General features: G+C 43.9%; 1 protein-coding gene across 1 annotated transcript in view; it reads left to right on the top strand.

Annotated features, from left to right (window-relative positions):
* Positions 1 to 16,016, top strand: part of Dock5 (dedicator of cytokinesis 5) — a 195,487-nt gene that overhangs the window by 50,061 nt on the left and 129,410 nt on the right. The window contains exon 2 of the mRNA XM_031361039.1: positions 5,820 to 5,903. Coding sequence (XP_031216899.1) covers positions 5,820 to 5,903 — 84 coding nt within the window. The remainder of the gene's footprint in view (positions 1 to 5,819; positions 5,904 to 16,016) is intronic.

Here is a 16,016-nt window from a genome sequence, read left to right as displayed (position 1 = left end):
AGGGAGAGAGAGAGAGGGAGCAAGAGGGAGAGAGAGAGAGAGGGAGAGAGGGAGAGAGAGAGAAGTGTCTGGAGAGAGAGAGAAGTGTCTGGAGAGATATTTCTGGTAGCCTGTTGCTGTTCAATGGGAAACCACAGGTGCCTTTTGTGGAGAGAAGCAGAAACATGGCTGTGTTTGGGGAAGAAGGGCGAATGACTGGACTGTTCTGTGTATTTTATAGAAGGATTACAAATAATATTTACAAATATCGTATTTGGAAAATATATGCATGCCCAATGGAGTTTTTTTATTCAGCCATTAAAAAATAAGAACGAAATTATGTATTTGCAGGGAGATGGATACAAGTGTAGAGCCTTGTGTCAGCAGTCAGTCAGCCTGAGTATGGCAGCTGTAGTCCAAATGCATATGTGTATATATGTATATACACACACATACATGTATATAGCATGCGAAAGTAGAAAGAGGATTTGAAAGGAAGAAGGGCACTAGGGACAGAGGAGTGGGGGGTGGGAAGATAGGCTAATGAAGTATTAAAATAAAAAGGACAAACTATATGCTTAAAATGTAAAATAAGGAGTGGAAAACATGACCCAGACATTAGATTGCTGACCACGCGTGCACAAAAGCCCTAGGTTCAATCCCTAGCATTGCATACATTGAGCATGGTGGCTACAAACCTGTAATCCTGGCCCTGGGAAGATGGAAGATTGGGCATATAGAGATATAGACGCAAGGTTATATAGCGTTGGGAGGATAACATGGCGTATGGTGATGCTCTTAATAAAACAATATGTAAACAAATCAAGAGTTGTCATTTGTACCTTGGATTACTCTTTGTTTATGTCTGTGTAAGTGTGTGTGTCTCACCAGTAGTTGACCAAAGGTAGTCAGAAGCCAGGTCCACATTCAGGAGGGCTTCACCTCTTAATTGTGGCAGACAGATGCACAGGGCTATCTGGGATTGCTAACTCTGGAAGGGGAAAGGTGTGGGACTTCAGAGAAGAGAGACATCATGCTGGGTAGAGAAGGGTGCTCAGGTGCAGTTTGTGGAGTCGAATTGTGGATGTGAGATTTGGATTGTTCTAAAGAAGAGAGAAGTGGCAGTTAAGACAGGAATTGAACACTGAATTTTAAGGAGATTATAAGCTTCTTTGAAAAAAATTATTTTATGTGCGCAGCTGTTTTATCTGCATGTGTCTCTATGTACCATATGTGCTCGGTGCCCGAAGAGGCCAGAAGAGGGCATAGCATCCCCTGGACTGGAGTTACAGGTGGTTGTGAGCCCCTTTGTGGGTTCTGGGAATTGAACCCAGGCCCTCTGGAAGAAGAGCAGCTGGTGCTCTTTAACTGCGGAGCCATCTCTCTAGTCCCTGAACATAGGAGAATGTTGACTAGAGAAGAGGGTGAATTTGACATGCAGTAGAGAAAAAGTGCATAATTAAGGATGGAACATTTGGAGATTGCTGATCTTTGGTTGTGTGTGTGTGTGTGTGTGTGTGTGTACATGTAAGAGCATGTGTCTGTCTTTGTGCCTACGTGTGTGGCTAGGTTCATTCCTGCGTGTGTTTGCTCAAGTGTATATGCAGACCTGCATGTGTACATGTGAATATGCACGCCTGTGTTTCCAGTAGTCTCAGACAGCTGCTTTTACCTGGAGCCGACAACAGGAGACTGCCTTTGAGAGCCTCTGCTTACTTTCCCATGACTAAGAATCAGGAAGAGTGAAGATGATCATTACACAGCTTGTGACAAAGTGGCCTCACTACTTCCTGTTTCCGTGGGGGAGGGGTGGTAGGAAGAAGCATTTTACGGGACAGCTGTGAATGGAGTCTAGGTGGTGTCAGGAATCTCAGGGCCATGTTTTCTGTAGCAAACCCATCACATCCTTCAGGGTAAACCCTTGGAGCCAACTGTAGCCATCAGATGGAGTTGAACTGTTGTGCAACAGCAGTAGCTGCAGGCTGGGGACACATCAAGAGCCCAGGGGGTGGGGGTTGGGGGCAGGAACTCCTCCTCCTGAATTCTGTATCATTTCTCCTAACCCACTTCCCCAGCTGGTCCTTATTCAAAAACCACAGCCTTCTCTGAAAGCGCAATAGAAAATAACTGCCAGGGTACTTCTCTCCAAGTATCCTGCAGAAGGGTACTATTTGGAACTGTGACCTCCATCCCCAAAGGAGAGGCCATTTCTGAGAGGAGCCTGGGGGCGAGCTCATTCTCTTCCTAGGCGGGTGTGTGCTGACAAGTTTACAGTGATAGGAGCTGAGCTGCAGCCCAGGGAGGGAAGAACAGGATGTGCCTGCCACAGGCAGTGATGGGACACCTCTCTTCCCGAACTGAGTAGGATATGAGGAGGAACTGAGTGGTCATCCTGCTGTTTAGACCTGTTGAAACGAAGCCTATGGTGAACTCCTTGTTTATAGCTGTTATCTCCCAAGTTGGTACTTTTTTCTTGGGTGGATACGGATTACCCATTAATAAAGACAAGAAGTAAATCTATTTAAAGAACTTTTTCTCAGAAGCATAATATTCAGACTGTCACATCCACATATTTTCAATGCCCAATGGGTTTTTTTGAAATGTTTGTTATTATTTGTGTGTGTGTGTGTGTGTGTGTGTGTATGTGTGTCTGTGTGTGTGAATTTATGTGCACCACACGTGAGGAGGTGTCTGTGACTAGAAGACAGTGTTAGGTCCCCTGAAATTGGAGTTATGATGCCTGATATGGGTGCTGGGAACCAAACCTAGGCCTCTACAACAGCAGTGAGAGCTCTAACCACTGAGCCTTCCTCCCAGCCCCCAGTCTAGTGACGTTAGTAAATATTGATGGAACCGTTTCACTGTCACCACAGTTCAGTTTGGGGTGTGTTCACCTCCCTAAGAAGCTCCTGAATGGATAGATTGCTCAGAGGCCATTCTCATATCCAGCTAGAACAGCAAGTCATTTGCTGTAATGTCTGTCAGGTTATCATATTCTGAGCAGTCCAAAGACAAACAGAATAAAAATGTGTTTGCTTGTGTCTGCTTTTTGCTAATCATACTTTGTGGTTATCTGGGTTGTGGCATGTGTCTGTATACATTCTTTTCCATTGCTGAATAGTATCCCATTGCACTGAGTTATGGCCAGGCCCCTATCTGTTTTAATTAGGGCTTAGGAGGTACATCTCTGTGTTTGTTACTCTCTAAGACAGTTTGTGATACAAAATAGGCAACCAGTCGATATGTTCTCTGGTGGGAAGGGGACTCGAAGTTGTTTAACAAGGTGTGAGACACTTCAGATCAAAACTATTCGGGAAAAGATACTGTGTCTATTGAATATGTGTAGATATATTTTGTTCTTGTTTTTTCTTTGTGTGTGTGTATGTTTGTAGTGTATGTATGTGTTCATGGGTACGCGCATGTGCATGCATATAGGATATATGTGTGTAGAGGGCGGAGGTCAACATTAGGTGTCTTATTTCATTGCTCTCTGCTTTATTTTTTGAGACAGGTTCTCTCATCGAACCTGGAACTCACTAACTAGCTAGACCGGCCGACTCATGAGCCCTGCTTTCATATCCCCGAGGCAAGATTACAGATGTACTTGTGCCCACACCTGGCCTTAAAAATGGGGGCTAGGGTTCCAATGTCAGGTCCTGGTGTTTATGGGGCAGAAACTTCACAGGCGGTATTCCTCAAGTGATACTATGTAGTCGTTGCCTGCTAGCACTGACAGACATTATTTTAGGTCTGTCAACCATCTGGAGTGACAGTGTAGGAGAGGGCTCTCTCTGTCTGGGCCACACCACGGTTTGTAAGAGACTGAATATCACTGAGGTATCCTGTGGCAGGGTCATGCAGTCCACTGGGTGCAGACATCACAGCATACCGTACCACACAAAGCTGTGTGCCCAGCCGTAGCTGAGATGTTTCCTCTTGTTTACTAGTGTGAATAGCTCAGCCACGTTGGCTCCCAGTGGCTGATGTAGCAAACAGTGGCATGTTCAATGGCTCTGGATAACAAGAATGTGCTACATCAAGTTCTGGAGCCCAGAGTTCTGAAATGAAGGTGTGGACTGGTCTGCATGCCCCTAAAGACTTTACCAGGGGAATCCAGTCCATGCTACTGCTGACTCCAAGGTGGCTGGCACAGCAAATCTCAGCTTCCACACTTTCTGCTCTTTCCTCGACTTGTAGAAAACACCCTAAGGTAACTAAGGATCTTCAGTTCCATCACTTACAGTTGCAGGAGATTGGTTTGAAAATCTCTTCCTAGGCAGCATCTATGAGCATTGAGCTAAGGGTATTGTATAGGTGTGTAGGTTTTTCTTTCTGTCACTCTCTTAGGAGTGGATTTACTGAGTCTAATCTACTCTTAATTTACATTTAATTATTAATTAATTTATAAACCTACTTTTTTGGGGGGAGGGGTTGTTTTTTCGAGACAGGGTTTCTCTATATAGCCCTGGCTATCCTGGAACTCACTCTGTAGACCAGGCTGGCCTCGAACTCAGAAATCCACCTGCCTCTGCCTCCCAAGTGCTGGGATTAAAGGCGTGCACCACCACTGCCCGGCCAGTTTATTTAACTTTTAAGAAACTGCTGGCCTTGTTTCCATTTTGCAGTCCTACCAGCTAAGGTCGTGAGTTCAAGCTGCTCTGTTGTCTTGGCCAACATCTTTTTAAATGCAGCTGTTCTAGGAGGTGTGGGCATGGCATCTGATAGTGGTTTTGATTTGCGTTCCCCTTGTGACTAATATTACTGAACGTGTTTTCATATGCCTCTTAGTCACTCCTGTGGAGTTATGGCAAAGCACCTATGCAAAGCTCTGTCCTGGTCTCCCCTGGTTCAGTTGTGATTTAGTCTGCTGCTTTCTATTCTGGGGACTTAACAAGGTCCTCAGGACTATGGAGCGCTAGGGTTACTCCGTCCCCAGCGTATTGAGGGCTGGGACAAGGTACCATCCCTGCATTGTGACCTATATCACTCTGTTACTAGAGGTAGCTGTCACTCAAATGCATTCAAATGACTGCAGAACACCATGTCAAGGAGGCCAAGGGACCACTCCCCCTGTACCCTAAAGACCGTCAGCTTAAATGAGTTTCACATTGGCTGTTGTCTCATGGTCAAGGGGACTGACCTAGAGAAGTTCTCATTGTATTCTCTAGCCTGGATTCTTCTGTAGTGTTGTCCCAAGTTTAATTAAAGAGTTATTTCTGGGATCCGGATTGTACATTTGATATCTTTCTTCCTCCCAGTAGACTATCATGTTTCCTAGGAACAGAGGCTACATCTATTTTCTTTTTTTTTATCTGACATAGGATGTGGTATGTGTCAGGCAACCAGTCAGCATGCTGGAGGACATACAGCTCTGTTTAATGCTTTACATACGGAGGATCATATGAAATCATTCAACAGAGGTAGCTGGCATATTAAGTACTGTAATGGATAGTGTTGGTGGTTAACTTGACAGACCCGGAAAGAGGGAACCTAAGCTGATGAATTCTTCATTCGATTGGTCTGGGAACTTGTCTTAACGGTTGGTTGGTGGAGGGTAGCCCACAGTGGGTAGTACCATCGCTAGGCAGGTGGACCTGGGCTGTATAAGTAGAGTAGCTGAGCAAGCCAGGAGAAGCAAGCTAAAAAACAGTGTTCCTTCCTGGTTTCTACTTCAGTTCCTGCTTCCAGGGTCCTGCCTTGAGCTCCTGGAGATGATAGATTGTAAACTTGGTCAGGATTTTATCACAATAGCAGAGACACAAACTAGAGCAAATAGTAGTAACTTTTAAAAGTGCGTGTTTTCTAACCCCCCCTTCCTCTTTTTTTCTCCCCATTTATAGCCATCTACAACTACAATGCATCTCAAGATGTGGAACTCTCCTTGCAGATCGGTGACACCGTCCACATCCTGGAGATGTATGAGGGTGAGTGTAGCGGCCTCCTGCCGGGCGGGACCCACGAAGGATCAGTAGGAGTTAGTTAATAATGAAGCACTTAAGTGTTAGGATCCATGTGCTCTGCTCCTCTTGCTGCAGGGCCAACAGTGAAAGCCTTGGGAATACCTAAGGTCACACAGCCCTATACTGAGGGTATTTTTCGACACAGCCACCTCATGAGAATGAGGAGATGCCCACACACCAGATTCTTGTCGCTGGATACAAAAGAGTTGGCTGCAGAGTCGGCTAGGGAGACACACACACACTCAGAACCTCAGGCCTGTGGTAGCTGAAAGGAAACATCGCCATTTCAGGGTGGCTCTCTTTCTACTTGGTACCTAGTGTTCCCAGGCTGGGGGAGAGTGAGGGCGGGGCTTTGTGGTAGTACAGAGACTCTGAGGGAAATTAGGTCAGGACTATAATGGCAGGTCCTGCTTGTATTCGTCTGTTTCCTGCAGCTAGCTCAGGCTTGGGAAGTGGCTCTGTCTAACCGGAGCAATTCTTAAGACTGTACAAAGCACAGAACATGCCTGCATCTATCCCTCCAGGCGTCCTCCTCCAGGAATTCACATCTCTAGCCCTAAACCCTGGAACTACGAGAGTGTATCCCAGCCACTGAGGTCACAGAGCAAGGCAGAGAACAAACTTTTGAGCCCAGTTTATCATAACCCTGTGAATGTTGGGATTAAGAGGCGGCAACAGGAAGCTAGGCAGGTTTTTTTTTTTTTTTTTTTCTCTCTTAGAGCAAAGCTTATTGGGCCAGACACGCTGCACTGGTAAATGCTGGGACAGTGTAAAAGTATCACCGACAAGCCTGTGCGGATCTCCAGGTTAGGAGTGGATGATTCAAGAAGTGGGGAAGATGGGAAGCCTAGGGAAAAAGGAAACAGGATTTGGCCATAGTGAAGCTAGGTCATCCGCCTGCTTGCACGGGGCGCTGCTGTGATGGCTGCCTCCCTTGGAGCTGGGCCCTTGCATCACTCTCCCTTCTGGACAGCTCCATGGTAGCTGTTGGGCTCCCAGGGGTAGCAAGTAGACAGAGAGGGCCATGTGGACTCCTCCATCCGTGTTCCTGCTTTAAACTACCGCCCTGCCACCTTCAGGCCTCACTAGCCATTGTTTTGAAGTTAGTGCTCTCTACTCATGACAGCTGACATGCAAGTTCTGGGACTCTTGCTTCTGGAAACCACAGTCCCCTTAGACCTTACTCCATCAGTCCTTTGTCAGAGGGGCAGGTATGTCTTCGTGGACATACTTTCCCACTGTGCAGGTAAAAAGCACATGTTTAACTTTGATAACTTCCACGTGGGCTTAAAGAAATGTATGCATAAGGATGGTTGAGAACTAAGTTACACGATGATATTTGGATCCAGATTACTTATACCTGCTTTTCGGTCTGCTGTATGTTACCTTTTTTTCTGCCTTTTTGACCAACATGATTGTAGGTTCTGTCTCTACAGAGATGGAAATTTTTTCGCTTTATGCAATAGTCTCAAACCTGTTTTTAGAATGCCTACTGTTTTAGAATTGTGCTAAACATCTCTTTTAACTCCTGCTTATTAAGCCTTTTATCACTGTGTTCACTCATGCTAAAGCTTTATGATTACAGCCAATGAACTGTTGAGGCTCAGCTCTCTAATTTTTGTCCTGATGACCCCATATAAGGTCTTTAGAAAGGTTACTCTAAGCCACTCACGTAGGCATCCTTTCTTACATCAGCAAATGCCCCAGGCAAGAAGCTACCACAAGTGCTGGGTGGAAATTCTTCCCTTTCTCTAGTAAACTCTCTAATTTCTGTGTGTCTCTCTCTCTGTGGGATGTGGGGAACAGGGTAAGTGGCGGGGAGAGCTTCCTAATTGCTCTATGGATAACACCAGAGAAGACTAGAGTATTGATGTTAATCAGACATAAACTTATGCCATCCCTAAAATGCATTCTTAAGATTGATTTCTCAAAATAGGTTGGTAGTGGGAGTTTTTATGTGGCGCTAATATATTTTGTGGTAGCTATTTGAAGCACGTTCTCATAGAGGTCATATTAGTAGTGGCTTTGAGTATGTCCATTCTTTTTTTTTTTTTGAAAAAAAAATTTTTTTATTGATTTAAGTTTTATTGCATTATGATGAGAAAAAGTACATAATTTCAATTTATCTGAATTTGTTAACATTTAAAAACATATTTTAAGTAAATAGAATTAAATCACATTCTTGTTTCCCTTTTGTACCCCAACTCCTCCCAGAGACCCCCCGTTCAAATCCTACAATATCTTTTTTTGTCATATTCTTTAAAATTGATAAAATGTCATAACAATAAAAATAAGTATTATAAAAGTTCTTTGATATAAAACAACAATCAATTTAACAGTCTTATGTAGATGCTTATCTACAGCAATGATTTGCTTTTTGCATTTTCTTTGACTGTTGTGTCAATGTTTTCTATGGTATCTTTTGGCCCTGAGATTCTCTCTTCTATCTCTTGTATTCTGTTGGTGATGTTTGTATCTATGACTCTTGATTTCTTTCCTAGGTTTTCTATCTCCAGGGTTGTCTCTCTGAAATATATATACTGAAAATATATACATTTTTCTCAATATAAATTTTAAATAACTCCAAACATATTAACTGTATATTTTAAAATAATACATCACTACTAGTATTTTTTTAAGTGAACATAAATATTTAAAGTCTTTTTGTTTGTTTGTTTGGTTTATATTTAGTAGTGCTAAAAATCTTAGCTCTTACTGTGGTACAAACCCAAAATAAGAACACTTTTTAGACATTGGATTTCATTGCAATAAGGCTGTACTTCAATGATCCTCACATCACCAAAAGATTTTACCTCCTTCGTAGCTAAGCTGAGAGTTGACAGTTCTGCTGAGCTAAGGAATGAATTGTAGGCATGGTTTTTGGATACAGACTTCCTGCTATGGTCAAAGCTAATTGACTTGAGTGAGTGAATTTATTCTCAGCCCACAGAGAACAGTTTACATCCATTTAAGACATGGTGTGTGTATTAAGATGGTCTATCCATAAAGTCATTGACCAAGTGTTTCAGTGAACAATGGTTCTGCTTGGAGGGTGGCACAGACATTAGGTGAGGGTAAGAATCTGGTTCATTGGCTATGATAATTTGGAAAAGCATTCATCTCAGAGAAAGAGTAACTTAAAAAGTCCTCTTCTTCAAACTTGATACAGTAGTTATAAATGTCAAGCAAAGCATTCAGTCTCACTCTTTGTTGTTCTCTTACAAGCCACCTCCCAATTTAATTGTCTATGTTTCTTTTGGCTGTACAAATACTTTTGAAATATGTAAGCTGTTCTGAAAACCATAGTATAGTGTAAAAACATGAAATAAACAATACTATTAATAGAGAGGCTGAGATAGGAGAAGCATGATTTCAAGACCATTATGTGGTATACAGCAAGACACTGTCACATACAAACAAGCAGAAAGTATATATGGATTGTACAATATTGGACCTATTTTTCCAATTACCAAATTAGAGAGACCATTGGATGACAGTCAACAAATTTCTAATTCCTCATATTTTGGGATTTCAGTCGATTAGGATATGTTGGTAATATTAATTTTCATATTAAGATATTAGGAAAAAGCTGGGCAGTGGTGGCTCATGCCTTTAATCCCAGCACTTGGGAGGCAGAGGCAGGTGGATTTCTGAGTTTGAGGCCAGCCTGGTCTACAGAGTGAATTCCAGGATAGCCAGGGCTACACAGAGAAACCCTGTCTCCAAAAAAAAAGATATTAAGAAAAAGTAATTGCTACTTCCTGTTGTTTTTGTTGTAAGGTGGAATTAGGTTTGGTGGGTTTGTTGAAAGATTACTTTCTTGCTTCTTCTAGGGTGTAGTTTTGCGCCATATGTTGATGTTTTCCATCTATTATCCTTTGTAGGGATGGATTTGTGGAAAGATATTGTGTAAATTTCATTTTGTCATGGAATATCTTGTTTTCTCCATCTATGGTAATTGAGAGTTTTGCTGGGTATAGTAGCCTGGATTGGCATTTGTGTTCTTGTAGGGTCTGTATGACATCTGCCCAGGATCTTATAGCTTTCATAGTCTCTGGTGAGAAGTCTGCCATAATTCTTATACGCCTGCCTTTATCCTGCCTTTATAGGTTACTTGACCTTTTTCCCTTACTGCTTTTAAAATTCTTTCTTTGTTTAGTGCATTTGGTGTTTTGATTATTATGTGGCGGGAGGAATTTCTTTTCTGCTCCAGTCTATTTGGAGTTCTGTAGGCTTCTAGTATGTTCATGGGCATCTCTTTCTTTAGGTTAGGGAAGTTTTCTTCTATAATTTTGTTGAAGATATTTACTGGCCCATTACATTGGGAGTCTTCACTCTCTTCCATACCTATTATCCTTAGGTTTGGTCTTCTCATTGCATCCTGGATGTTTTGGGTTAGGAGCTTTTTGCTTTTTGCATTGTCTTTGACTGTTATGTCAATGTTTTCTATGGTATCTTTTGGCCCTGAGATTCTCTCTTCTATCTCTTGTATTCTGTTGGTGATGTTTGTATCAATGACTCTTGATTTCTTTCCTAGATTTTCTATCTCCAGGGTTGTTTCTCTTTCTGATTTCTTCTTTATTGTTTCTACTTTCATTTTTAGATTCTGGATGGTTTTGCTCATTTCCTTCACCTATTTGATTGTGTTTTCCTGTAGTTCTTTAAGTGATTTTTGTGTTTCCTCTTTAAGGACTTCTAGCTGTTTACCTGTGTTCTCCTGTATTTCTTTGAGGGAGTTATTTATGTCTTTCTTAAAGTCCTGTATCATCACCATAAGAAGTGATTTTAGATTTGAATCTTGCTTTTCTGGATGGTGTGTCCAGGACTTGCTATGGTGGGAGAATCGGGTTCTGATGATACCAAGTAACCTTGGTTTGTGTTGTTTATTTTCTTATGCTGCTCTCCACCCTCCATCTGGTTATGTGCTACTTGCTAAATCTGACTGGAGCATGTCCTTCCTGTGATCCTGGTTGTGTCAGAACTCCTCAGAGTCAAGCTATGTCCTGGCTTGTTAGAGAGTCTGGGAGTGGAGCTTCCTCCAGGTGTTGTAGGACTGGCTGCAGAGTTTGCTCCTAAGGTCTGCTCAGGGCATAGCCCTGACAGACCGGAAGCAACCCGAGCCACTGTGTTGCTGGAGTTCCTGTGTACCTGGGTCCCACAGGTCCCATACGCTCCCAGTGTTGGGATAGATGTCTACTCCTCACTCCTCTGATTTTGGGAGTATAATAGTGCCTGGGAGGGGAGTCACTTCTGGATGCTGTGTGACTGGCTGCAAAATTTGGGCCCAAGGTCTGCTTAGGGCACTGGCCCAGACAGACCGGAAGGAACCAGTGCCACTGGGCTGGAGGAGTTTCTGAGTGCCTGGGTCTCGCTGGTCCCAGTTACTCCCAGTGTTAGGACAGATGTTGTGTCCTCCTCATCTCTGATCCTGGGCGTGTTAGAGCACCTGGAAGTGGAGCTTCCTCTGGGTGTTGTGGGACTGACTGCGGAGTTTGCACCCAAGGTCTGCTTTGGGCGCTGGCCGGTCCAGACATCGAGTATGTTCATTCTTTTTTTGTTTGTTTGTTTTTCCGAGACAGGATTTCTCTGTATAGCTGCCCCGACTGTCCTGAAACTTGCTCTGTAGACCTGGTTGGCCTCAAACTCATAAATCCACCTGCCTCTGCCTCCCAAGTTCTTGGGATTAAAGGAGTACGCCACCATATGTTGGTGGATCTCTTATCCAGAGTCCTTGGGACTGGAAGTCTATGATTTCAGACTGTTTGAGATTTTGGAATATGCATAGTGAAATCTTGAATAGTGCCTAGCTGTAAACTCATCTCTCTCTCTTTTTTTAATACATGTCTTATGCACATAGCCTGAAGAAAATTTTGTAGAGTATTTTCAATAATGTCATCATGGTGTATAATCCACCTGTGAAGTCACATCTGTGCTCATAACATTTTGAGTCTTGGAGCATTTTGGATTTTGTAGTTTTGGATTAGGGATGCTCATATTGTTCTTAATGTAAACACAGACACACAAATCCCATCTGTTTCGAATCCTATGTGATTGAGCCCCAGGTTCCAAGCCAAGGTGCTTCTGGTGTGTTGCAGCTCCTACACAGTGTGACTGCAGACTGTTCCATTGAGCCCCCCATGGAAAACCTCCTTGGCATTGCATTCTGGGGATAATGAGGCCCAGCCAGCAAGACGAGGATTCTCTTGTACTTGTTGCCATGGAGTGTTTGAATGTCAGTGGTAGAATGCTGGGCTCTCAGAGAAGGATGTCAACCACAGTGCTTTCAAAGTGGACCTGTGTCCTGGTGTGAGTGAGGAGACAGAACACCTACAGAGTTCATGACCTCCAAGTCACATGTCAATTTCACATGGATTTTGACATCGGATTATATTTCTTCCAATAGCATTTCTTTTATGGGGTTCGTTTCTAAATAGTGCCTGCCGTGCCTCACACTCAGGGGGAGGCTCTTCTGTCTGCTTAGTACTTTGAGTTCTTGGCTTGAGTCTTGAATTCCTTTATTACTTCAGGCAGTTGAGGACTGGGGGCAGGAGTGCTTTGCAAACATAAGACCCGCAGGAAATGCCGAGTAATGACTTGTGTTGGTTCCCCCTCCCTGCCTCTGTCTTCCTTTAAAACAAATAAACAGAATGGAAACGCCCACGGTACTGCCAGGAAGAATGCCAGGGCAAGGCTGGCACCATTTCTTGGCCTCTGGGGGTTTGTGTCTTGCAGCTTCCTGTGGGTGATTTGGGGACTCTCCCTCTGCGCCTTCTGCCCCACCCCACCTTTGAGACAAGCATACCTGATCTATGTGTGCTGTTCTGGCATGGAACTGCGTCCTCCCAGACAGTTTTCTTTAATGTTTTTGGCCCACAACCCACAACAGAATGCCACTGAGGACTCCTCCGTGGCTGCTTCCTGCCCTGTGGTTCAGTGAGTGATTCTCCACGAGCAGTAACCACTGCAGAGTCCCAGCTGGCTCAGGCTTAATCTCCAGGTGCTCAACATAGCTTCTGACTTGCTCTTGGCCTTCAGCAAAAGCCTGGAATGAATGCAAGTGAGGTAAGAAGAGACTGTGACCTGCTGAGAGGCACTCCCGATCTCCTGCCCTCTGCAGAGTTATTGTGTATGTTTTTGTTTGTAATCTGAAACAGAAGCTTTATTAAGATATAACTCAAACGCCACACAGTTTGCCCACATGGTCTACAATTCCGTGGTTATTTACTAAGCATACTATCCAGGGAGTTGGGCAACTGTCAATCACAATCTACTTCCATTACCCCCATCACTACCATTTATCAACCATTTGCCTGGCTCTAGGCAAATAGCTGCTTTCTGCTTCTGTGAGTTTGTTTGTGCTAGCCTTTTATAGTAACACAGCCAAACAGTGTGTGTGGTGCTTTGCGGCTGACTTCCTCTGATTAGTTTATTGTTTTCAGGGTTTGTAAACATTATAGCAAGCATTAATACTCCATTTCCTTTTCTTTCAGTTAGTGTTGCATGAGTAGACCACAGCTCATCCATGCATCATCAGATGGATACTGGAGGTGTTTAGATCTTTCAGTCATGATGCTGCTGTAAACATTCACAGGCCAGTTTTGCAAGGATGTGTGTTTATTTCCCTTAGGTAGACACCAAAGAGCCATGACTGCTCTGTTATCCTATTCTGACTCTGTATTTAAATGCTTGAGACACTCCAAGACGACTTAATCTTTGACTTTAAGCCTTTAATGAGAGAGCTGCTCTCAATTGTCCCTTGGGTCTAGTGACCACCCCCACCTTAGCTTAATTTGTTACTTAAAGATGAAAGAAGGAAGTGAGTTGATAGAGGCAGTATACTGCTTCTTGTTTGTAGTTCCTGGAGAATTGTTTGCCTTCAGAGACTGTCAGAGAAGAGAATGCTAGCTGAAGCCAATGCCCCTTGTCCTTCCTCCTTGGCATGGGTTTGCCTGTTGTTGGTGCCGCCACCTAGCTTCTTAAACCCTGGAAGGTGTTTGGCAACAGGACATACATCCTCCCTCATGAATGTTCTTTTCTGCCTCGGATCTGTGAGCATGGGGACGGAGACACTGGGCACTTCAGCAGGTCACCTTGTTTTTTCAGCCACACCTGCTTCACCCTACCATGTGGCCAGTGCATTTAAGCACAAGAGATGGTACCTCTGCTCAAATGAGTGAGAAACCAGTCAACTGCTGCCTCGCGTGGGGTTTGCCTAGAAAGACAGGACAAGAAAGTAAATACAAAAATAACCAGACACTTACTCTGGGGAGAACAGGGCGATGTTGCTGAGACCACAGAGGGAAGAGACCAATGGAAGACTATGTTAGATTAGGTAGTTCACTCTTGTCTCAGTTAACTGTCCCTGGACAAGACGGTCACAGTATCCCGCATGCTCTGGTGACTCACTGACTTGGAAGTGACCAATTACAGAGTGGTGCATTGGAAAATGTGAATATTACATTATAAGCATCCGGTATCAGCATCTAGTCACTCACTACAGAGTACTTCTTTCCTGTGATTAAGCTAATGCTACTACAGATGGCTTCAGGCCCACGACCCGCTTTACTTCTGGCCCTGGCTTTCTGTGCTGAGTTCATATCCATTGATTGACTGTTTGTTGGTTCCATAAACCACTCAAGTGCTCATGAGCATGGGTGACTGATGTTAGTAGGGACTCTGAGATCACCAAGTAAAATAAAGTCTCAGAGGTGTTCTGAGCTCTGGGAGGTAGGCACAGAGTAAAGCTGTGTATTCAGAGTAAGTTTTAAAGACTCGGTGGCTAACGTAGATATTTGGACAGGGACAGTGGGCAGCCCTGGAACTCTGAAAGGAGTCAGAAGGGTGGACATTCGAGGCTTCCCTCTCTTTACTTGTTACTTTCGTGTGGAACAAGGCCAGTGTAACTCCACCGGGATTAGAAAGCCCATTCCCGCATGCAGGCTGAGCCTCCCTTATCCACAATGCCTAGAAGCAGAGGATTTCCATTTAATTTCTTTTGGAGTGCTTACATACTACATACATATCATAAAACATTCTGGGAACCCAAGTGAGCACCCAAAATTCATTTATGTGTCATATACACCTGTTACACAAAATCCGAAGGTAATTTAGTAGAGTTTTTTTTCTTTTTTAGTGCATCTACCTTTCAGCTGGATCCTGTGACATGGTCTGGAGTGGAATTTTCATTCCACAGTCCAACAAGTTTTGAATTTTAGAGCCTTGCATTTTGGATTTTTAAAGGGATGTTCAACCTGTACAATAAGAAGCATATTCATGCACACACACACACACACACACACACACACACACAGTCTTACTAAGCACTTCCAGTTTACTAGATGAAGGGTGCATTGGGATCCTCCATATTTATTTCTAACACTTCTGTTCCCATCTTAGTCAAGATCCTGGGAGGTTTGTTTTAATTCTTAATCCATACTGTCACTGTGACCTAGTAATAGAAACAACTGCCTTTCCAAACATAAATGGCAGTGAGCCCAGCAGCTCTGAATCTGATGACAAGCTCTGCGTGCGGACTCTTGGCTTTAGCTTGGGAAGCAGGTCGGGCTTTATGGTGTTTTGATGAGGGTGCGAGTGTGGTCGCTTCCCACATCTGCCTGACCTTTACCTTCAGTGCAGCTTGTCATCAGTCACACCTCTGGGAACATTCTTTCCTGAACTGACATGTGTGGTAGTAGGAGTGTGTTTAGGAGAGGCCTTAATTAGATATTACAGCCACTGAAATGTCTCCTCTCAGATTGAACATGTGTGTGTGTGTGTGTGTGTGTGTGTGTGTGTGTGTGTGTGTATGTGTGTGTGTGTGTGTGTGTATACACGGGTGCATGTGGTGATGCATGTGGGGTGTGTGGAGAGGTATACTTGCACACATGCATGTGAAAGGAGGCCAACCTCTGTCATTCCTCAGAAGCCTCCCACCTTTGTTGAGACAGGGTGTCCCTACTGGGGTATGAGACTAACTAATAAGTTAGGCTGACTGGGCGGTGAGCCAGGCTGGCTGGTGGGCTAGGCTGGCTGGTGGGCTAGACTGGGTGGTGGGCTAGGCTGGCTGGTGGGCTAGGC

This window comes from Mastomys coucha, unplaced genomic scaffold (genome assembly GCF_008632895.1).
Source record: "Mastomys coucha isolate ucsf_1 unplaced genomic scaffold, UCSF_Mcou_1 pScaffold9, whole genome shotgun sequence".
Taxonomy (NCBI): domain Eukaryota; kingdom Metazoa; phylum Chordata; class Mammalia; order Rodentia; family Muridae; genus Mastomys; species Mastomys coucha.
The sequence above is the reverse complement of the archived record's forward strand: the minus strand, read 5'-3'. Positions and strand labels throughout refer to the sequence as shown.